The sequence below is a fragment of the Amaranthus tricolor genome, chromosome 4 (assembly GCF_026212465.1).
Source record: "Amaranthus tricolor cultivar Red isolate AtriRed21 chromosome 4, ASM2621246v1, whole genome shotgun sequence".
NCBI classification, from domain to species: Eukaryota; Viridiplantae; Streptophyta; class Magnoliopsida; order Caryophyllales; family Amaranthaceae; genus Amaranthus; species Amaranthus tricolor.
The window spans coordinates 28,444,716-28,468,607 of NC_080050.1; the positions used below are offsets into that span (position 1 = coordinate 28,444,716).

Below are 23,892 nucleotides of genomic sequence, written 5' to 3' on the forward strand. Positions count from 1 at the left end.
ATATATATATATATATATATATATATATATATATATATATATATATATATATATATATATATATATATATATATATATATATATATATATATATATATATATATATATATATATATATCAAAACCAAGACCACACAAGGAATGATCCTAAAGAAATGTATGCTTTCAAACTTATATAGAATCTACCTAGTTAAAACAAAACAAATTAATATGAGAGGGAAAATAAAATGAATTAAACAATTATACAATTAAAAATGTCATTTTTAATTTTGGTTGTGTAAAGTAGGCTGCGAGAATGAAAATATTAAGTGAAAACCGAAGTCAAATTTTTTTTAAAAAATAATACTTGCTCTAAGACTCGATTCATAAAAATGTCTTTTAAACGATCTATTCTCTATCTAATGCTATAATTTGTTGTGCATGGTTAATGCTTTGAATTATTAGACTTGCACGTATAAAGAATTTTGAGTTAAACTAATGATTGATGATGTTGCCTTTATTTGTATAAATCTTTTAAAATCTTACAATTATGATTCCATGACGAAAGTAATGGAGTACTTTGTTTGTTTCTTAAATCTTCTTTTCAATGTCATTTCCTGTGATTTTCTTTTAAGTTTCTAATAGACATGCTGTATTGTATGATATACTTTTTCCATTTCATTATACTTGTTACATTTGACTTTTTATGACAATTTAATATGTTATTTTGATTATTTACCTATTGAACTATGCAGATCCAAAAGTTATAAAAAGTAAATATTATAAAAGTATGCAATTAAACGATTCAAACTAGATCCTACTTGACTATATTTTTTCTTACACATTAGCTACAATCTATAAAATAAGCTTGAATAATAAATAGTGCCAATAACCGTTATGTAGCAAGTATTTCAGAACGAATGAAGTATACATTATTCTGGTAAATAAACATACTTCTAAATTAGCATTTAGCACCAGTAAATAAATAACTAGATCTTCCAAGAAATGTAGGAGAAAAAACTAGCAAGGACTTGTGTACAAAATTATATATCATCATCATACCTGAAAAAAAAGGGGAGAAAATAGCAAGACTATTTCCATCAAAAGTTAATTTGGCATTTGTTTAACATAAATAAATATGAATAAGCATATTTTCAGCAGTTAAAGCTATATTTCTTGAAGAGGATAATATTTTTTAAAAAAAAATTGGATCTTCACAATTAAATTTAACTATTTTTCAGATATCTTAATTATTTAGACTTGTAATTTCGCTTAAAAATGAGTTAAAATTAGAGTCAAGATATTGTAAAGAGTTTTTTTGTTTTTTTTTTATAATTATTGTGCCAAGAAAAGTACGATTAAATAGTTTATCTAATTATTAAATTAGGATTCTAGTTAAGCAGAAGTCACAAGAAAATAAAAAGGAAATCAATTCCAAAGACAAGAAAACACTTGAAATAGTCAAGTTTATCATTGATGAATATAACCACAATATTAAAATAAATAAACAATTTTTTGAATTGGTCCACCAAATTTTACAAGCAACTTTTCCTACTAGTAATAAGATGCTTTTGTCTATAATTTCTTTTATTTAATTTTTTTTCCTTTATTATTTAATATAGTATCAACACCCTTTAAAAAAAAAGATAAATAGTATCAACAAGTACTTTAGTTAAGTGTATTGATCGTCTTGCCTATAATTTTTTGTTAGTATATACATCATCTAGCTAACCATTTGCATGTTTTGTCCCCAATTTAAGTAAAAGTTTCTAAAGCGGACAAACAAAATAGAATCGAGGATATAAAACTGAGGAATATCTTGTTATTTAGTGTAAATTTATTGATGTTTGGTCCCCAACTTATGTAAAAGTTTTTAAAGCGGATTAAAATAAAATCGAGGATATAAAACTGAGGAATATCTTGTTATTTAGTGTAAATTAACTACTGTGCATATTAATAAAATCGAGGATTATTTATTTTTTTGTTTATTTTTTTGTTTCCTAATTATTGAGTTGTTATTTGTTGTATTTGCATTAGAGACATTAGAATAAGTAATTACAAGTCAATGTATGTTTCAAGCGAAATGATTCATCACCAAAAATCTGAAACATTCGTAAGTCAAAGCTTGGAGGCTATAATAAAGTACATAAACATATATATACAACAAAATATATACAAATGTTTGAAATATACAACTAAAACATATATATATATATATATATATATATATATATATATATATATATATATATATATGTATATATATATATATATGTATATATATATATATATATGTATATATATATATATATATATGTATATATATATATATATATGTATATATATATATATATATGTATATATATATATATATATATATATATATATATATATATATATATATATATATATATATATATATATATATATATATATTCGATCCAAATACACAAAAGCAAAACGTTAATGCTCACGACCTTCATCTACCCTATCCAAATGAGTTAGTCTCCTACGCCTCCTACAGTAGTAAGAGGCGTTCGGATGTCGCTCTGGCAGTGGAGGGGACTAGTACTGTGATGGCTGTGATGGCCCAGCCTGCGAGGTCCCCACAACGTCAATAGGGTATGAAAGGTCCATCTCCTCCAAATGATAGTCATAAGCAGGAGATGAGACGTGCATATGGGCGGTAGCCGGTGAGGACTCTGCAGCAACTTCCGGTATGAAGTGCTGGAATTGTGTGCCGACGAGCATGCCTTGCACAATCTCCCTCACCGGCTCCTCGTGGCTATACCGCATCATTGCTGCCGCAACTTGTGCCTGCAATTAATATTTAGTTAATGTAATATTATATTATGTAATCGACAACTTAATCATTTAAATGCAAATAAAGACTTATGAATTGGGTCATCGTGGGCGCAGCAGGTGCATAATGTGATGCTGCGATGATACCACGTGGTGTCATCCATTGACGAGTGATGGAGAGGAGCCACGACATGTAGTCTGGTGTAGTAGGTGCGCCATGAACATCGATCGGTGCACCTTGGGCCAGTAGCGCTACTCTACGATCCTAACGAGCATGTGGCGTCAGTTAATCTCCATCCACTTTGTCGTACCCTGATTTTTGTGCGAAATCAGGTGCAGCTCGGGTTCAGTGTCACAAGGCAGTGGAATGCCCTGTACCAACCCATATTGGCGCAATACGCGCTCTGGTAGATGTACTTCGACAATGTCAAAGCATATGAGTGGCACAGAAGCCCCCCACGCACCTGAATGAATCCCCCAGTGCTCAGGTACAGCTGCGTAGGCTTCCGCAGGGTACGGGTCCCACAAAAACTATAGTACATGTTATGAAAATGTAAGTGATGTGTTAATTAAATTGCACTAATGTTAATGAGTACTAAAATATTTACCTGGTTGGGTCGTAGCAGGTCTAACTGATCTCGGTAGAATCCGAGACCGGTCCTGGTGTGCTAGCGCGTCCGGCGTGCAAAATTCCACCTTGAACCATACGCAGCATCTGGTGGGGATTGTTGCAGAGGAGCAGCATCACCACGACCAACGAATCTGTAAGGTTGGCCGATAAGGATATGCTCCAACGCCCACAGCTGAACATTGGAAATGTAATTAGTATGTAATTCAACAATAGCAGATTAGAATTAAATGTTATTGATATTACCTGTAATATGACTAGTTGTCCCGCAATCTCCAAAGAGGGAATTTGGGTGGACTTTGAATGCTCCCACATAGCATTTAAAGCCTCATTATCCTCAATAGAAAAGGCAAGCAATTCTCCACTCATGTCATATTTAAAGCTTATATTTACGGTACTTCTAGTGGTGTCCAATCCAATCTTAGAACATATAAAATGTTTAAGCTGGTTCAAATCCATTTTCGAGTTGTATGTAAACAACCTACTTCTTTCCCAAACATAATAAACTTTGTCACTACTTTCTCGAATAGAACTATTCCAAAAAGATACTATAGTGACGCGAAATGATGCCATTTTCTACATTAATACAAACAAAATCAACATCATCATCAACTTCATCCCCTTACAAGTACATTATGTTCATTTGATTATAATCTTTTTTGGTCTAAAAATTATTAAAGTCTATAATGTAACTAAGTTCATACATATATAATATACATAAAATCCAAATAATAAATCAATTAATAAGTTCATAAATGATATTTCTAATACCAACATCAACATCAACATCAACATTTCTAATAACATTATCAACATTGAATTCAACTAATTCAATAAGCTCATCAACAATAATACTTCAAAAAGCAACATAAAGCTATAAAAACAATTAAAAATTACCTTGAATAGTTATAGATAATTAAGAAAAGTCTTGATTTAAGAACTAGTAACCTACATTTGAAAAAATAAGCAAATTTGATTAAAACCCTAAAAAACTACATATATACTAAAAAAACGCAAACAAGTTTACCTTTGAGCAAGCTAGAGTATCACAGGCTAATTTTGAAGTGTCAAATTGAAAGAGGAGTGCAAGAATTGATGAATTGAATCTATGATTTTAGAGAGAGAATGTCGAGTGATAAGGTAGGGTTTTGAGAATTGGGGAAAATGGGAAAATAGGAAGCTGATCTGCGTATTTGTGGAGCATACTGTCCGCAGTTAGTAACTGCGAACAGGTCAAAACTGGTCAAAGGGCTGTTCGCAATTACTAACTGCGAATAGCTATTTGACCTGTTTTGACTTGTTCACAGTTTACCTTTAGATTTGAAATAAAATTAAAAATTGTATTATTTTGTTATCTTTTTGATAAATTGAATTAAACACTTCAAATTTTCACCATTATAGTGATGCTGTCTGATCAAATAGGAGGCTTTTCTTTAATTTGGTGGACCTTCTTTTGGCCTTTAATTAACAAGCATGCGTTGTATAACCCACATTTGGCTTTTTTAGAAAACACATTTGTAATTTTTTAAAATATATTTTTAGTACACGATAGATCAAGAAAATAAAATTGCTAGATTGGAATTAAATTTAGGATCTTTTTAAAAAATGATATATGATCTCAACTGAGACAAAATCCGATTTCCGACAGTACATTTATACTTTTTTGCATTTGTCTAAACTATCAAAAGTTAATTATTTACTATTTTTAGAAAAAAAATTATCTTAAAGTAAAAATATGTATAATAAAACTTGCTAATTCATTTTATATAATCAATGATTTCAAAAGATGATCCAACTATTACTTATTTGCAATTAGTATAACATGGTGGTTTTTGAACCTAAAACATCTTATAATGGTAAGAATTACCATTATATATTGTTATTAATATCATCCAAACCTTTTACTTTCCCCATATTATTATCATCCAAACATTTTATTATCATCAAGATCAAGATTATGATCTTAAAAACTAACTATACTTGGGCTTTTCTATACATCAATGTTGAATCCAAAATCATGGCAACACCAATGTATTAAAATAAGTTAATAAAATGAAAATTGGGTAAAGTATTGTTTGTATAATGAACAACCCAAGAAAATTCCTGGTCGAACCTTTAGCTTTGATATTAATTGTTGGGCTCTTCAGCCGTTAGTGATCCGCATAAGTATAATATTGTCTGCTTTTGGTCAAATTCACACAAATTTGGTTATAGGTGCCTCATATTATTTTGTAATTAAATCACTTATATATTTGTAAATATTAAATTTTTCACCAAATTAGACTAAAAGAAAGAAAAGACAAATAAAATTAAAACCAGATCTCAAGACCTATTCTAAAAAGTAATACCTATTATTAATAGCTGTAATATAATAGTATAAGAAAAGCTTAAAGGGTGATGAATAGCACTAAAAACCCTTGTGTTTCATATAATGGTTAGTATTCAATCAAGTTGCAATAATGGAGCCATGGACCATCATTTAATTTCAAACAAGTTGCATATAATATTCAATCATAAGTAAGTTGGATACAATTAAATTAAATTACAACAAAACAAACAAAAATAAAAAAACAAATAAAAGTACATTATGAATGAATTCATAAACCCACTAGCTATAGGTTTACTACTTTTATTTAAAAAATATATTTTACTGGACAGAATACCATACTATACCGTATCATCATATTCAGTAAATTTCGCTAATATTTCAGATACTTCATTGAACTTCCTTTTACATCAAAATTATTCAGCATCTTCACAACAAAAACAACAGAGAATTCCCCACAAAATACTTCCCCTCTTTGGACTCTTATCTCCCATTTTTATGACTTTTAATTATTAATTACAGGAAACAAAACAAAAAATATTAATTGTATGTTTTCCAAGTATTTAGATGCTTGAAGAAGATTAATGTGGTTTCCTTATATACTATAATGGGAAGTACTGGCGTTTAGACTTTAGGGTTACCATTAAAATTTGAAAGAATAGAATGATTTTCAGTCAGTTTTCAGTGAAAATTCAGGTAACTTTCTACAACATTATTTACAGATTTCTTGTTCAACCAAAAAAAAAATCAATATTATTATACAAATTCTTAAATGAGACAGTCTGACAGTAAGACAATCTTTATAACTTAACCCAATATTCACTTATATTTTTTAAGTGATTCTTCATAATTCTAAACAAATCAATTTGAAAAATAAATTGATTTTATGGGTCATTTTATGGTGTATCGATTTCATACAAGAGTCGTCGTTATTACTATTATTACTAGTAGTACCCTTATGTGTGATACATGGTAACGATAGTTTATTATATAATTACTAATATCGCATAATTCGTTGTATTAATTATGTTTAATTTTTATGATTTATTTGGTATGTATAATAGTAAACTAATTTAAATCAATCAAATGTAATGATGATGCATTTTGATGGGAAAAATTATCATGACATAGCAACATATTCATAATTTTAAAAGAAAATAATATCAGTGTTTTTTATTTCAGTTGTATTTATTATTTATTATTGTTAATAATTATATTTGGAATACTCAATCGTTGATGATTTTGTTAGTGAATAAGTCCGTACAAACTTGCTTTACTACTGCTTGAAAATTCTTTACTCATACAGTCATACTAGATTGATTTATTTTAATTACCAAGTTGTAAAAGTGCATTTGACAAAATATTATACAAATATAAGATGGTTTCTTTGTTGAGTTGGTCCTAAAAGAAAAATACAGAGTAAGTTTTTTGATAGACATTAAAAATGTTATAAATAGGCATTTAGAATATATTGAGTACTTAAGTACTTATCGGTGGGCATTAAGTGTATTGTAAGTAGGAATTAAGGATATGATAAGTAGATTAATAGGCTAAGTTTCCCAATAGGCATTAAGAATATTATAAGCAGACATTTTAAATAATTTTTCGGTGGGCATTAAGTATGTTGTAAGTATGCATTAAAAATAATATAATCAGGCATTATAAATACAATAAATAAACATTATGATTTAATGGGTTGTCTAAGATATGTCTCTAAAAAAAAGTCTCACAAGAAACTTTCGAAATATTATATTGTTGGAAGGAGATATGAGTTGGTGCATGTTGTTTAAGACATTATTTTATTAAATGAGATTGGAGAAACCCAATTACTAGTTTATATTAAATGACGAAAAGAGTATGGAATATTGTAAAGTTGATAGGTGAAAGATGAAGAAAAAGAAGGATTATTAATTTTATTTTAGAGGAAAGGAGGGAAATATTTCTACTCCATTCCAATAGGATAAAAAAATTTAAACCCAAAATGAACCTTTAATAATAATAATATTATTTTAATTTCTACTCAAATAATTATGTTTTCTTAGTTTAATTTTAATTTCGCTCATAAATATTTACCCTCTATACATACATGATCTGTACATACATGCTCGTCTAATACTAAAATATAAAAATATTGAAACCTTTTTAATTCCAATAAATAAAAATATATTTATTATAAAATTCTAAGAATTGTTTATATATGTATGGAATGAATGGATCCACATGACCAACTTGTAGCTAGAGTATATATGTCTCTGGGTATATATTTAGGTGCTTCCTTATATAATAAGGACTGGAATTTAGGGTTAGGGTTAGGGTTAGGGAATTATCTTTGAAAGAAGGAATAATTTTCTGTCAACTTTCTGTGAAAACTCAGATAACTTTCTACTAAATTCTTTACAGGATTCTTGTTCAACCAACAAAAACAAAATTATATATTGTTATTATTATTTTTAGTAATTATATATTCTAATTAACACGCTTTTTACGCGAGGTTCATTTGAGATAAAAGTATGGATGCATTACAAATCCTCAACAACGCTAAATATTTCACTTTAAATGATGGGTACGGTGATTGAAATTCGAACCCTTGACCTATTGTTACGTTCACTTCTGATACTATGTCAATGAAGACCAACTCAAGCAAAGGGTTAAGTAGATGATTGAAGCATCAGAATATGTTATACACTCAAACAATTTTAATTTTAGATTATACAGGTTGACATTAAGTTTAGGGTAGGCTGAGAAAAAAACAAATTAGTGAAAATTGATTTTGACACCTTACCTAAGAAAAAGTGGTATATATTTAATTAGAGTAACTAAGACAAAACTCGATTCTCAAAATTAGTTATATTATTTTTATAATCACAGTACTTATCATTGAAATAAACTCAAACTTTTAATGGTTTTATTAAAATTTATGAAGTTACAAGAAAACAATAGTTAATTAAGTCAAAATTACAGAAACACTAGAAATGATTGACACAGCCAAATTTATCATCAAACAATTGACCATTTCTCCCATAACTATTAAAAAAGAAATATTTCAACAAAAATAACACAGCTTAATTATTGAATTGGTCTAAAGTTTCTTATATTAATATATTACCAAAATTATTATACACTCTGATCTATAAAAATACTTTTTATTAATTTAGGTTCAATTCTCTTCATCTGAAATTGAATTTTGTTTTTACTCAATTAAATTTATTTATTATTTAAAAATGAGAATTTGAGGAAGAAAAGTGGAAATGTCTCTACAAGTTTTAGCAATCAGCTCTATGGTTTTAATTGTTGTTACAATTTTATTTATAAAAAATAGTAATTTTTATTTTTATGTTTCATGTACTATTTTTTAATACAGAGTATGCTGAGAAAAAGAGAAGATCGATATGTATGAATTGAATTCAGGATCTCACCTGAAAAAAGTAATACTCGCTTCAATTGTACTATTTTAATTCTCTTATATACTATGTAGGAAATAATGTAGTAATTTAGTATATTTATAAATTAGGAAAGTAGTATAACTTGTTAATATTGTTTCCTTTATTAGGTGAGTAGTTTCTATATAAATATCGGTGTAATTCATCATTAAGGTTTAATACAAATTAAGTATTCATAACCCAAATCCTAATCTTAATATTATTTCCGCATTTTGATTTTATTCATACTAATTTGAAGATTAACATCTTTAGTCACACTAACTAAGAGCTAAAAAATAGTTTAATATTATAAAAATATGTATTGATGTGAAATGGGGGATCGAATTGGATGTCTAGGTTTTGTCCCAGTTTGTATTTGTCTTCTTATTTTCTATATATTAGCCGTATTATATAAAGTAAGTTTGAATGATAAATAATGCTAAATATTTGTAATATACCAAATATTTCAGAACAAACAAAATAGATTTTATTTAAATGATCTACTAGTCTTATAGAGTACTCCTACATATGTTTGGTTGTGTAGGATTCTTAAGCACCCACTTCTTGTAATGTACTTTTGTGGCAATGAAATGGGGTTTGGGTTGCAACATGTCATCATAGTACAATTATGAATCTAGCTTTTAAACTTTTATTTTTTTCTAAAAAAACTATTATATTATTACAACTAAAATAAAACCTGATTCTCAACAGTTTTTAAAAACAATAAGAAAATAAAATAGACAAAAATAATAAACTTGTGGACAAATTTTAACAATGGATTCACAAGTCACAACTCAAAATGTTATGATCAATAAGAAAAAGTTGAAAATTAAAGAACATTAATAGTTAAATATACATTAAAAAAATAAACAAATTAATTACCTTATTAATTATTAATTGAGTTAGGGTTAAAGATAATTAGTTGATGTGGCAAGGAAATATTCAAGAAATCAATTCGGAAGGAAGGAATCAAAGACTTGAAATGGTCAAGTAATACTTATGAGGGACAAATATATACGACTGTTAGAAACAAAAATAGCAAATTAAATAGACAACTTTTTGACTTGTTCCTTCAAATTTTAGAACCAACTTAGTCTCTCATATTAAATAAACATTTTTAGTATATTAATATTAGTATTATTTTTCTTACAACTCTAAATTTTTTTATTTCTTTTGATAAAAATTGGATATGCCATATTTTAAGCCGGGATATATATTGATATAATAATGATGATTATTTTATGCATTCATCATTGTTGACTAAGAATTATTTTTGAATTATATTATATGTCTTTGCTCTTAAACTATCAGATTTTTTTTAGTAAATAAAAAGAAAAAAATTATTTAATAAGAATCAAATTCAAAATCACATTAATTTGTAAAAAATGCGTACTTGTTCAAACTAAAAAAAGCCCCGATTCTTTATATTATACCTTTATTATTAGGAATGACGTTGGTTTGTAGCTTAAATAGAAGTAATAAAATAAGAAAATTTTGAATAAAATAAGATGTTTTAACAACTTAATTTTAAAAATAAGTTTCGTGAAAACTTTATTCTCAAAATAAGCGTCCGTACATTCCAACCTAGGCTTGGTGAAAGTCGCTGTTACTAACAGCGACTTAAAAAAAAAATTTTTTTTTTAAGTCGCTGTTAGTAACAGCGACTTAATGCGTTTTAAGTTTCCAGCTCTCAGTTACTTCCTCATGTCAACCTACGAAATTAAGGAGTTGACCATTAACCTTAAAGTCGTTGTTAGTAACAACGACTTGAGGCTTTACTAATTTTATTTATTTATTTTTTTCACCAAGTCTAGATTGGAATGTACGGACGCTTATTTTGAGAATAAAGTTTTGTCGAAGCTTATTTTTTGAATTAAGTTTTTCTAATTTTTTCAAATTTTATAAAATAAGTATCAAATCAATAGATAATTGGAATATGAAGTATAATCAGATAAGAAATAAAGGTTAGGCGAATAAGGTTTTAGGCACATGGCTACAGCTAAAGTCGATTAGAACACTAGCTAATTAATTTGTAACCTTTCTCGTCTACTTGACAAGGACATACACAAAGCTTTAGTTCTTTTACTCTTCTAAGACAACAAGATTATTATCTACATAACTTTAGTTATCTACCTAATTTAACATTTAATTAATTAGCGGTTTAATTACTTCTTAATCTGTATTCTCTAAGTATATGATTATTTGGTTTATAATAATTTAACGTGTACTAAGTTTAAACAAGACCATCTCCTCTTGGTTATTAGGGGCGGCCCGAAAACGCTCGGATCGAAATATGGCTTTCAAATTAAGTTTCGAATTGGTGAATGCTGCAAAAGGGAATGGCGATGCCATACGCAAAAAGGAAGAGACTCATATTTCGATCGGAATCAATAGAAAAAGAAAGAATCGAAATTGATCGATATATTTCTTTCTTTTCTCGAAACAAATAAAAGAGAAATCATGGATCAACTAAGCCCTCTCGGGAACTCCCTTAAGAATAATAAAGAGGAATTTCATGTAAATACCGTACTATTCATGGAGATTCCGTAAATATTCCATTTCAAAAATAGAAACAATTGAGATTTTTTTGGAGATTGGATACAGTTACTAATTCATGATCTGGTATGTACAGAATGAAAATTTCATTCTCGATTCTACGAGAAGTTTTATGAAAGCCTTTCATTTGCTTCTCTTCGATGGAAGTTTGATTTTTCCATAATGTATCCTAATTTTTGGCCTAATTATGTTATATTTCTTTTTTAAAATATTATTCACATAAATTAGATAGTTTTATTACTTTTTAATTATTTTACCTATTTCTTTTTTTTAGAAATTTTAGTATTACCAAATTTAAGTTGATAATTATAATGATTGGTTTTCTACTCTTCATAGAGTTAGAATACTCCATAACAATAAGAAAAGGAAAAGTATACCAATAAAATAATGATGACATCCATAATAAATTTATAATTATTTCAAATATCATTATCATGATCAGTGTATAATAACGACAACTTATATCCATAAAAAAGAGCGCAGTCAAAAAATCCTTCAACTCAAAGGAATCAAGGGACGTAATTATTTTAAACAAGTTTGATAATACAATTAAATGAGATGACAACAAAATTATAAATAAAATAAAAGTACAATATTATTTGGTATTAATTACCAATATAATATCATTATCAATTACATGTATAATTCATACACACCGTATTCACTAGATTTAATAAAAAAAAATAAAAAAAAACTTATTCACCACATATTTTAGTGTAAAGCAGGTAATATTTACCCCTTTCCAGCCTGTAGCTGTCTAGCTGACATTGAGGGATAGCAAACTTAATCAGCATCTTCACAACAAAAACAGCAGAGAATTCCCCACAAAATGCTTCCCCTTTTTGGATTCTTATCTCCCATTTTTTGTGACTTATTAATTATTAATTACAGGAAAAAAAAAAAGAAAAAATATATTAATTTTATGTTTTCTGAGTATTTAGATGCTTGAAAAAGAAGATTAATGTGGTTCTTTATATAATAATGGGGAGTACTCGGGTTTAGGGTTGCCATTGAAATTCGAAAGAATGGAATGACTTTCCAGTGAAAATGCAGGAAACTTTCTACTACATTCTTTAAAGATTTCTTGTTCAACCAAAAAAATTCATTATTTTTTTTATTAGTATTGATTAGAATAAATTGTGAATTACCCTTACAGTTTAAATCTCGGACGAATTAAATTTTTATTTTTTTTTTTCGAATTACAGTCAGCAAAGTATCTATATCTATCGTATTAGGGTCATTCATCGGATTCCGACCACCTAACTTAAAATTCCAACTAGTTAAATGCTCGAAAGCTAGTGAAAATTAGCCTGAACATTGTAGGCATTAATACTTTAATATCCGTAATTTAAAAGAACATTGAGGTTGTAGTTCAAAAAAACAAAAGTTTAAGCTGTAATTCAAAATTTATTCTGTTAATTATTAATAGTACTTTTTGCGGCCTGTTTATCGAATTCAAATTATGTAAATGGTAATGATAATGGTAATTGAGTGTAATTTTTATGGAAAATCTGATTAAAAATATATTTAATGGTTTTGCATTTTCTAATTCAATTATTTCATTTTCTTTGTAAAATTCATTATAATATATTACTATTTAACGATGTGATATTAAATGATAATGAAAAAAATTATGATCAACTTTTTATCATCATAAAAATGAAATGTCAAATGTACATTTCATAATAATTTACCTTACAGATTATTTTAATTACTGCACCAATTACCAATAATCAAACATGACACCGTCATCACACTCAGTGTGTATCCCGTCCATAGAAAAATCATGAACAGAGTCTAGAGAGGGAAGGACTGCGGCAACTCATATCCAAAAAGGAGAGTGCGGTCAAAGAGTTCCTCAACTCGAGGAAAACAAGAAAACTTCCTGCAACGAAACTCCACAAGCCTGCATCTGAATAATAATAATAATAATAATAATAATAATAATAATAATAATAATAATAATAATAATAATACAACAAACGAGAAAAAACCAGAGAAGAATAACACCAACAGGAAAATGCAAGGGAATTAGTAGTCTGAAACACGAATGAGGCACCTCTAACTACTTTTATCTCCGGTTAGATCCTCAGAAAGATGTAATTCATGCAAATCTATTTTTATTTGCTCTTTCCTTATTTTTCTAGGTCTCTCTCAATTTCTTTTACCATTTACTATAATACTTTCTATCCTCCTCACATGACGTCAAAGATCATATGCCTCATTTTGTTAATGTAACTAAAAGTCCGTCCGTACGTCCCTTGCCTAGGACATTCTTTACTTATAAAAAGTGCATTTAAAAAAAGTTCCCATTATTTTAATGAAAACGTAAAAATTTAAAAATTTGATTTTAAAAAAATTACTCATTCATCGGTTAGTCTCTTGAGAGACCGATACTTTGAGAGACGTATCTCAAATTCAGTCCATTAAAGATTAATACATGCTTATTATATTCTTATTGCCTACTTATATTATTCTTAATATTTATTTACTGTATTTTTAATGCCTACTTTCAATATCTTAAATGTCTACCTACATCATTTTTAATGTCTAATTACAATATTTTAAAAAATATATAATAGGTCAGCCCAATTAAGAACCGTCTCTCATAACAATTTGTGTAGTTTCATTTCAATGTTACTTTCACTGTTTTGCTTTCAAGTTTCTAGTTGGTGAATTCTACATGTATACCTCCTCGTGTTAAATTACTTATACAAAAATATAAAGGTGGAAATTAACAAGCTGATATCATTTAATTATATTTTAATTTATAGATCAAAAATTAAATACAAATTAATGGAATGAATAGTGTAAATTAGTAATTTAGAAGGGGAAAGTATTTGTAGCTTTTAGGTCAAGATTACTATACATTAATGCATGCTATTGTAATTTTATATGACTAATAATTTTGCCTATTTAAGATTAAGGAGATTTATATTTTTATACCAATTAGATTAATATATGTGCTTTATATGTATTGGAATATTATATGTGATTTTAGTAAGCTTGAAAATAAATTTTCTATTTAAGATTTATCTTCTATATATTAATACAAATCACTGTGATATTTTCTACCTCTAAATTGAGCATGCCTCTTTATTTATACTGTATATTATTAGTCATCATTTTATATACTAAAATGTTTACTAAATGAGGTTGATAAATAACTTGATCTAGTAAATGGCTAATTGCAAAAATATTTGTCTTCTATTGCGAAGCAAAGACAAAAAGAGGTCAAACAAAAATAAATAAACTTATTATTATTATTAAAAAGGAAAATTTAATATTAACAATTCAACCTTTTACTCATCTGCTGTGAATAATCTCATCTATATATGGATTATTTTTTAATAATCCAACCTTTCCCCTTTGTTTGATGTCAACATACTAATAGGGTATGTTGATAGCAAACTAAGGGCAAACGTTGGATATTTAAAAAATAAAAGATGCTGCTAGCAAACTAAAGACAAAGGTTGGATTATTAAAAAATAATCTAAATGTGTGATTATTCACAGCAGATGGATAAAAGGTTTGATTATTAATATTAATTTTTCCGATTAAAAATGAAATGAGTAACTCAAAGGCTTAAAGTTAATCAAATGAGGTGAGCAGCAAAGTGAAAGTGTATAAAATGTCGTCATTTGCAAGATTATGACTTTCATACACAAGTCTTATTTATCAACACTCAGAAATAAATGTTGTGTTCAAAAGAAAAGTCTCCTAAAAAGAGAATGATAAATGAGATAAAATTGTAATTTGATAATTTTTCTATGTTAGAATTCTTCTTTACATTTGCAAATATTACTATGTGGAAATTCATTAAAATATATCAACAATTTAAGTTGATTATATTTCGTCAAGTAATCAGTCATTGAAAAAGCGTCATTTAAAATTAAGGAGTCTTTCTTTAAATTATTGTATGATATGATATGATGACTTTTCTATCTTTGTCGCACTTAGTTTGTGCACGTTTTAAAATATATTTATCGATGTCCTAATGCATCTTATTGTGCATAATTATAAATTATCAAAAGTTGATATTAATAAATTGCATTATAACAAATCAAATAAGATCTCAATTGACTATGATTTTAATTCAAATTAAGAGTGTTAGGAATAATGTTAAAAACTAAATTGGGTAAATAAAGGGAGTAGGTTTTAAGTATAGTTGAATTTGAATAATTAGAAGTGTTAAAAACTAAATATGGTATAGGAGTTTAAGGTATCTCAATGAGTGGTTTTCTTAAAAGATAAGTTGGAAATTGGTAAGAAATTGATTTTTTGTTCGAACGTCAAAAGGAGGGAGAAACTTTGTGTTTTGGGTTTTTCAAGAATATATTATTCTTATCTTACAAGTACTCTTTATTAGGGATGCAGGCGGGGCGGGTCTAATAGGAGACCCGCCCCATCGGGGAGGGGATGGGTCCCGGTTTGATGGGTCATGGGGCGGGTACGGGTATAAAATTCATACCCACCGCGGGGGGGATAGGGATGGGTTTTAGGTGATACCCGCCCCATCCCCGCCCCGCCCCGCCCCGCCCCGCCTCAAGATACCCGCCTCAAAATATTTTTAAGTCTTTTGCTAGTTTTCGTTTTCTTTCTCGTTTGTAAATGCGATATCTTCTTCGTCCGCACTCGCATTTGTCTTCATAAAAATGGTTAAAAGAGTTCAAAGTTGTTAATGATAAGTTGATTGGTATTTTAACTAGTTATTGATATTTATGTAATAATGTTATTAGTTTTATAAAATGATTGAATATAAATATGTGGCACAGATGGGTATTAAGCGGGGATTTAACGGGTGGTGGGGCGAGGAAAATGTGTATTACACGGGGATGGATACCCAGATGGGTGGTGGGGCGGGGATGGTTTTAGATACAAACCCATCGGAGCGGGGACGGGAAAAAAATTATACCCGCCGCGGGGATGGGGATGGGGATTGCATTAACAGATGGGGATGGGGATGGTAATTCCAATACCCGCCCCGCCCCGCCCGTTTGCATCCCTACTCTTTATTTTCATTTTGTATAAGTTGTTTAATCTAAAAATCAATATAAGCATTTATCCATGCATTTTTCTTGTGTATCTACTTCATTACATACGTAGAGTATTTATAGTCTATTTAATTTTTGATAAAATAACTTTTTGTATATCGTGTTTAACACGGGTAATCAACTAATATTACAAACATACATTTAATATATAGTGATTATTAAATAGCTTGTGCTTAGCACGAGTAATCAACAATTATGTTCTAATAATGAGTAAATATTGTTATTTATTATTCAATTTTCTTTGTTGTGATTTTTTAAAAATTATTATTCATAGTTCTCTTTCTTAACTTTTATTTAATTTGTTTGTAACGATTATATTATTTATGCATAATAATTTCTAAATGTCTCGTGCTTTAGCACAGGTGATCATCGAGTATAGTCTATTTCCATGTATGTTTATTTCTTCAACCTACTTTAGTAAATTTAGACTTCCATTTACTTTTTAATAATTTTTTAATGTCTTCATTTTAATCTCATTAGATTCATCTTTGATGTGCATAACTATAACACAAGATATTATATGAAGTGATCTCGTAGTGAGACGTGCCCCATATATGTGTTATTACTAATCTACGGAATCTCAAAAAAGTAGCTGTAAATTTAATATATATTTTTATAATTTTTTATGAATTGTATTATCTATTTAGACTTAAATTATACTTAAAAAGTGCAAAAAGTCAAATGTAACTAATATTGTGAAATGAATGGAGTATATTTAATAAATTTCATTAAGTTTTCAATAAATGGTATGCCCGTAGAGGGACATTTCGTTACTGATATTAAATAATGGTAATGATTATGAGTTTTAATTTAAAATATTCATAAAAAGTGTCATATCATTGGAATACAACTCTCATCTTCAAACATGTAATTCTTCATAATTTTCTAAGCATATAATAAGATATTTCTTCACGAGATAATGGATAAAAATGGATTTTATGAAGAAAAACTGATTAAAGCAAGACAAATCCTTGTCAAGCACTCTTTCTAATTAAATTTTATTAATTTTCATTACAATTTCCACAGTTTAATACCAATAAGACTAAACATTCCCAAAACTCTTTAATAGATGTGCTGGTACAAAATTTAGAAGTCAATTAGTTTTTTAAAAGTCTCAAACTAGGGTATCAATGCTTAATATTTAATGTCAACAATATAATTATGGATGACTAAAAACACACAAAAAGACAGAACTTTTGAACTCTCTATTCCTTTTAATTTGCTATTTAAAGATTATAATGCAATTTTAAAATATTATGGAACCAAATTCAAAACCACGAATAACAAAAAAATATAAAAAAGTACAGAAAAGTACGCTTACTTATGAATGTAAAAAGTAAGCGGTAAATGCTAAGATGCAAATATACTCCTTTCAAATAAGGGGTTAAAATCCTCTCCATTACTTAAAATGTAATAGAGGGTTTATTACTTAAATCTAATGGTTAAAATTGCTTGATAGAGGAAAAGAAGAGAAATTTTGAGATTTTATTTTTATTTTAAAATAGATGTCAAAATCTTAAAATAGATAATTGAGAAAAGTAATGAAGAGAATCCTAATACTAAAATAACAAGTCATCTGTTTAACTCTAATCATATTCTAAATTACAACATGTCAATGCCCAAATATCAGTAAGTAGCTCCCGTTTAGATAGAGGTTTGAAGGGGTCGAATGTACGCAATCTTACCCTTGTTGTATACTTGTTACTTGTTAGCAACAACCCTTGATACTAAACATTTTCCGAATTGCGCCCGAAAGATAAGCAGGTGTAGAAAACCAGGAATCGATAACACAAAAGATAAATTCCTCCATATAACCAAGCTTTAGAAGACGAGATTAATACAACAAAACGTAACAAGGTCCGAACCCCAACAGAAAAGTGCATCAGAATTCAGAATATACAACCTAAACCAATTGCACTTCGTAGACAAGTTCCAAGAAAGAGATCGTTCAAGTTATGGTTCGTATGATCCTAAAACTCAAGATCTTTTATGTACATCGAGTAATACCCTGCAAGGGTTATGGAGGAACTAAAAAGCCCATCTTTGCGTCGTGGAATCAGGGACCGATTCCAACATTGGTTTTGTCCCCATCACCAACTGAATATCGAGATCTATTTGCGCTTAGACCTGAAGAGTGCAGTTGCTTTCTCTTCCTTACAAGCTTTAAAGCCGTTTCTCTATCCTCTTGCACCTCCGCTAACTCAGGCTGCCGACATCAGTAAAATTATCAGGGAAAAGCTACTCGTGCAGATAAGGATACAATGTCGTAAGAAACTTTTTTCTAAACTATTGCCACCAAATACTAAAATAACAACCCCTCCCTACACTTAAAAGAAAACGTAAAAACCGAACTTGTAACAATACACGGGCAAAGATATAAATGATCGGACCTTAATGGCTAAAGCCTTGTCAAAGCTTTCCATTGCACTATCAGGCTCCCCGAAATTCAGCTGTGCTCTGCCTAGGGTAATCCAAGTCTGCAAGACAAACATTGCAGCACTATTAGAGTATCCAGCATATTAAGGCTTAAGCCATAGGCTCGACTCTCCAGAGACAACTGACATTAGAAGATGCAACTTTTTATTAAAAAAAACACCCATATATTGTTCAAGAATCAAAACATGAATTCAAAGATAAGTGATGTTCAGGTTTGTTCTTGAAACAAACATGATACAATTGTTTGAGTCACACATTGCCAAGAAGTCATGGAGCAAATTTTAACAGGGCAGGTCGACCCAATGGGTCAAGGGTCGAGTCACAATTTAACGGGTCATTAGTGGGTTGGGTCAATAACAGGTCAGGACATTAACGGGCCTTGGTATAAAGGGTCGGGTTGGATAATTATAGGATTTGATTGCGAAAAAAGTTTTACCACCTTTTTTATATTTTTATATGATATTATATACATAGGTGGGTCGACCCAACAGGCCATAAAGTAGAGTAAAAAAACTATTTTATGAACCTTAAAAAAAATGGATCTTGTTTAAATGGGCCTTGACCCGCCCCGTTCAAATTCGACATGCCCCGACCCGGCCCATTGAACACCTCTAGAGCAAACTATACCAAGCAAAATGCAAACTAATCCTCAAGTAATAGAACAGATTTTAGATTCTGTTTTTTGGGGGGGCAACGGGGGGGGGGGGGGGGGGATTGAGAATATCAACTACCTCAGCCCATGACGGATCCAATTCAGTGGCTCCTGCAAGATCAATATAATAGTCAAACCAATGTCGTTGATATGGCATGAACAGAACTCCCTAGTAAATTACCAATCATGATTATATTCCACTTGAAAGCAAGACGTAAAAATATCGACTATGAAACGCAGGACAATACACTACAGCACATATACACATGAACAATAAGAGAGGTTTACTAGTAAAGATCAGTGTAACATAATTCGCAAGCTAATTTGCTTTTTGAATTCGTGATTTGCTCAAATTTGCCCAAGAATATCCCAAAACCGACCATAATTCACGTTTTTCGATTCGTGATTCGAGAGGAGATTAGAGAATCATGTGACACTGGTAAAGATTTGAAAAATTACGCATGCAAAAGCACTTGACATAATATATAAAATCAAACACCTCAACAAGAAAAGTAAACAGACAAAGAGGAGTGTAGCACACGAGTTGCTGCCTTCAAAGCACCCCAGGAATCTCCAAGTTCAAGCAATACTTGAGCCTTCTGTTCATGCAAAACGGCTCTTTCGGGCATCAAAGTAATAGCAGCTTCCCACTTTCCAAGAGCTTCACGATATTTACCTTCCTTGAAAATGAAGGGAAAGGACATAATGAGATTCAAACCTATACATAATTCTATCAAGAGCATGTTGGACAACCATATTGGAGGACAAGATGATATTGATAGACGACGAATTAAAATTTTCTATTCCTTCCATACTAGACTATTAGAATCTAAAAACACAATAAACGAAACCGAGATGATCCACAAAATACAACTCAACCATCGGCATAGAAAGAAAAAGAAACTTAAAGTTCAATGCAAATCCCACTTCCCTCCAATCAACTAAAGATATGAATGCTTACCATGAATTTCACCTCACCTTATTCCTTGTTCTCCTCAATGAGTTTGATTCTTTTACCCCATTCTTTCTCCAAACACCACTACTACAACCTTGGGTGCACAACTTAGTAATAACAAAAGTAAAGCCTTTACACACACAAAATCAAGGTGAAGAACGTTCCTGCCTAATAGCTTATAATGTAAGCTTAGTTTCAAAAAGCACGAGGCGCACTGAGGTGCAAAAGGTCATTGTAGCCTATGTGCAATGTGCAGAGCAAAGGCGCGGGCTTTTAATACGCGAAGCGCACTTTTTCGTTAAAAAACCTTAAAACCAATGTTAAAACATATTGATACTTAAAACATAACATTTGAATTATAATAGTATACAAGCTTGAGACTTTCATTATCCTTGCGGGAAGCATTCAAAACCGCTGTGACACTCATATGATGATTAGAAACACAAGTTTTAATTATCTAAAAAGCAAATTGTTTTCTGTTAATCATTGCTTGTCACATTACAGTCTGCAGACTCCAGAATACTTGCAATGAGAACTCCTAATCACGTTCATCAGATAAATACATATCAAGCGGAATATCAAATATCAATTTACATCTGATCTTCCGGCTCATAAAGGAAGACAGATAAAGGGTTCTTCACTTCAAAAAATATCTACCAAAAACATCTACATAAGTTTCGAAACAGCCAGAGAGAGAGGCGAACGATGTCGAACAATTTGTATCCACCTCAAGTTTAAGAAACGTATCGACTCGAAATACCCCTAGGAAAGCTACCATACCATTACCATAGCATAAACAAATAGTCTAATTCAACAATTTGTGGAGCATTGATTTCATAAAATATTGGAGACCCACAGCAGATTACAATTTACAACAAGCTCAACAAATGAATCTGAACTACTAAAGCATTGTGAAAAACAATATTGTCCAACAATATGGCATTCAAAACTAAGCATAAAAATTCAGACTTGGGATTATTTGTTGCTATGAAATTACACGAATCTTAATTCAATAAATACCCCAATGAAAAAACTTCATAATGGGGCTTTCACAAGAAGAATGTGTCAACAAAGTAACAAAGTTCAATTTCAAGAAGATATCAAACTCTGATGAAAAGAAATTAATTTTGAAATTAAAAAGGAAAAGAAATTAAATAGTCAATTCCCAAATTTCTTATGATCAGAATTCAGAAACCCTAATGCCCCTTCTATGAAAAACACAACACCCTCAAATCAAGTGATTAAACAAACTAAGAACTGAACAAACCCCAATAAATTATCAACACCCACTTTGCATATTTGTTTTAGAAAAAAAACGGAAGTTTTGAACTACATGAAACACCAAAAAAAAGAGTTAACTCACCATGAAAAATACCATAAAGAGAAGTAAAATTAATATTTAACAATACAATAACTAAAAATTTGTGAAGAATCACCTCGGCAAGCTTGTTTCCTTGTTCCAGGAAGACATGAGCAAGGGTTTGATTGGATTGGGGGTTTTGATGATTGATTGAAGAAGGAGAATTTGGGCGTTTATGTTGTTGTTCTTCATCATCATCTTGTTGGTAATCGTTGTCGTTGTCGAAAGGAAGATTAGGCACAGCTAAACGCTTGTTGCCGTTCTTCTTCTTCCATGTCATCTTCATCTTCTTCTCTTCTCCTCTTTGATTCCCGCAATTCATGCAAACTTGCAACCCAAACTATTGTAGTTCATCCAAAATTCACTTTCATTTTGGTAATTTCTTGATAAAGGGGAAATTTTTCCAAAATAAAATTAAATTTATTCCAAATTTCCACAAATGTTGTTTGAAAACAATCTTCACATTATGTCCAGAGTATTAGGACAACTAAGCTATATAGTCCCTGTTATTCTTATCAAATATTTTATTTGTTTTTTTAACTATTTATCCATTATGTCAACTTAATTTTGATTGACTCGTATCAATATAAATTTATTAGCATTAGTTTTTTGTAATTTTTAACCAAACATAATTAGAGATATACAGAAGTATGATTGAAATGGTGCATCAACTGCAAGTGTGCAAACCGAATGAAACATTTACTTGACATTTATTTGATATATAACAAAGCAAAACTATTGTTATTTACTATTTCTTATAGGCTATGAGTGGAATGTTTAATACAAATCTAAACCGACATTTATTCGACCTTGTATAATCAAATATGACTTTAACTTGACTATAAAAATTAATTTACAATAATGTAAAACCCATTTTAGATACAAGATTTAATTTTGAGCTCACTTGATAGTGATCCGATGGCTTCACACCTCTAGTTATGAGAATGGAGCCCTCACTACGGTGAAAAGATTGATCTCACACACTAGGTTATACATGATTCTTAATTCATATATTATATTTTCTAAATAAATTATAGTGATTTTGTTTGTGAAATAACTATTGTTATTTACGACTTTTTAGAAATGTTTGTTAAAATTATGCGCTGAGTATTGATTTTTTATTAGAGAAAAAATAATTATTAATTTTAATAGACACAGAATTGAAGAGTTGTCCAAAATCAATCCGATTAACTGAAAATAAATATGACCCTACCCAAAAAAAGTTGTACATAAAAATCAAAAATCAAATTGTCAATATATTTACAAAAACTCAAGAAAAGAATTCAATCTAATCCAAGATATTATATCCAAAACCCACCCGAACACAGAATATCCTAATGGACACCTTGCAGTATTAGAGAGTGGTTGTCCTGATGCAACCATTGCAAGGTAAATACTTCCTTCATTCTAAAATAATCGCTATATTACAATTATTAAAACTATTCATGATGTAAAATCAGTCCAAGACAACTCTTTGTTTTCAAAGCCTATGGTTCCTCATGATCAAGACTATGATGTTCCTAGTTTAAGTCCTTATGGTGTGTTCATGTCCAAGTCATTTCAAGAAAGTTTATTGATTTTTATATGGTTCATAATCCATTCAATTCTGGTGTTTTGATTACTTGTCGTATTCCAAACTAACAGGGTGCTTGTTCTCTTCTATTCGTACATATGGGTAAATATTGGGCCTTTGGAGTTGCTAATTTATGTTGCAAATGAAGTTGAA

General features: G+C 29.5%; 1 protein-coding gene across 1 annotated transcript; it reads right to left on the reverse strand.

Annotated features, from left to right (window-relative positions):
* Window positions 1-18,548: 18,548 nt before the first annotated feature.
* Window positions 18,549-22,645, reverse strand: LOC130810009 (uncharacterized). Its single transcript, XM_057675905.1, has 5 exons — window positions 22,243-22,645; window positions 20,393-20,531; window positions 19,931-19,962; window positions 19,154-19,240; window positions 18,549-18,969 (listed from the first exon to the last, which is right to left on the reverse strand). Exons 1-5 carry the CDS (start codon window positions 22,486-22,488, stop codon window positions 18,820-18,822), a joined length of 654 nt encoding a protein of 217 aa, XP_057531888.1. The 5' UTR covers window positions 22,489-22,645; the 3' UTR covers window positions 18,549-18,819.
* Between the last annotated feature and the right edge of the window lie 1,247 nt (window positions 22,646-23,892).

What these genes read in the sequence shown, in the direction of transcription:
- LOC130810009 (XM_057675905.1), bottom strand. Translation starts at nt 22,488, where the DNA reads ATGAATTGCGGGAATCAAAGAGGAGAAGAGAAGAAGATGAAGATGACA. An exon ending in AAGGAAACAAGCTTGCCGAG is followed by an intron (nt 20,532 to 22,242) that starts GTGATTCTTCAC and finishes TTCATTTTCAAG; the next exon opens with GAAGGTAAATATCGTGAAGC. An exon ending in TGGATCCGTCATGGGCTGAG is followed by an intron (nt 19,241 to 19,930) that starts GTAGTTGATATT and finishes TTTGTCTTGCAG; the next exon opens with ACTTGGATTACCCTAGGCAG.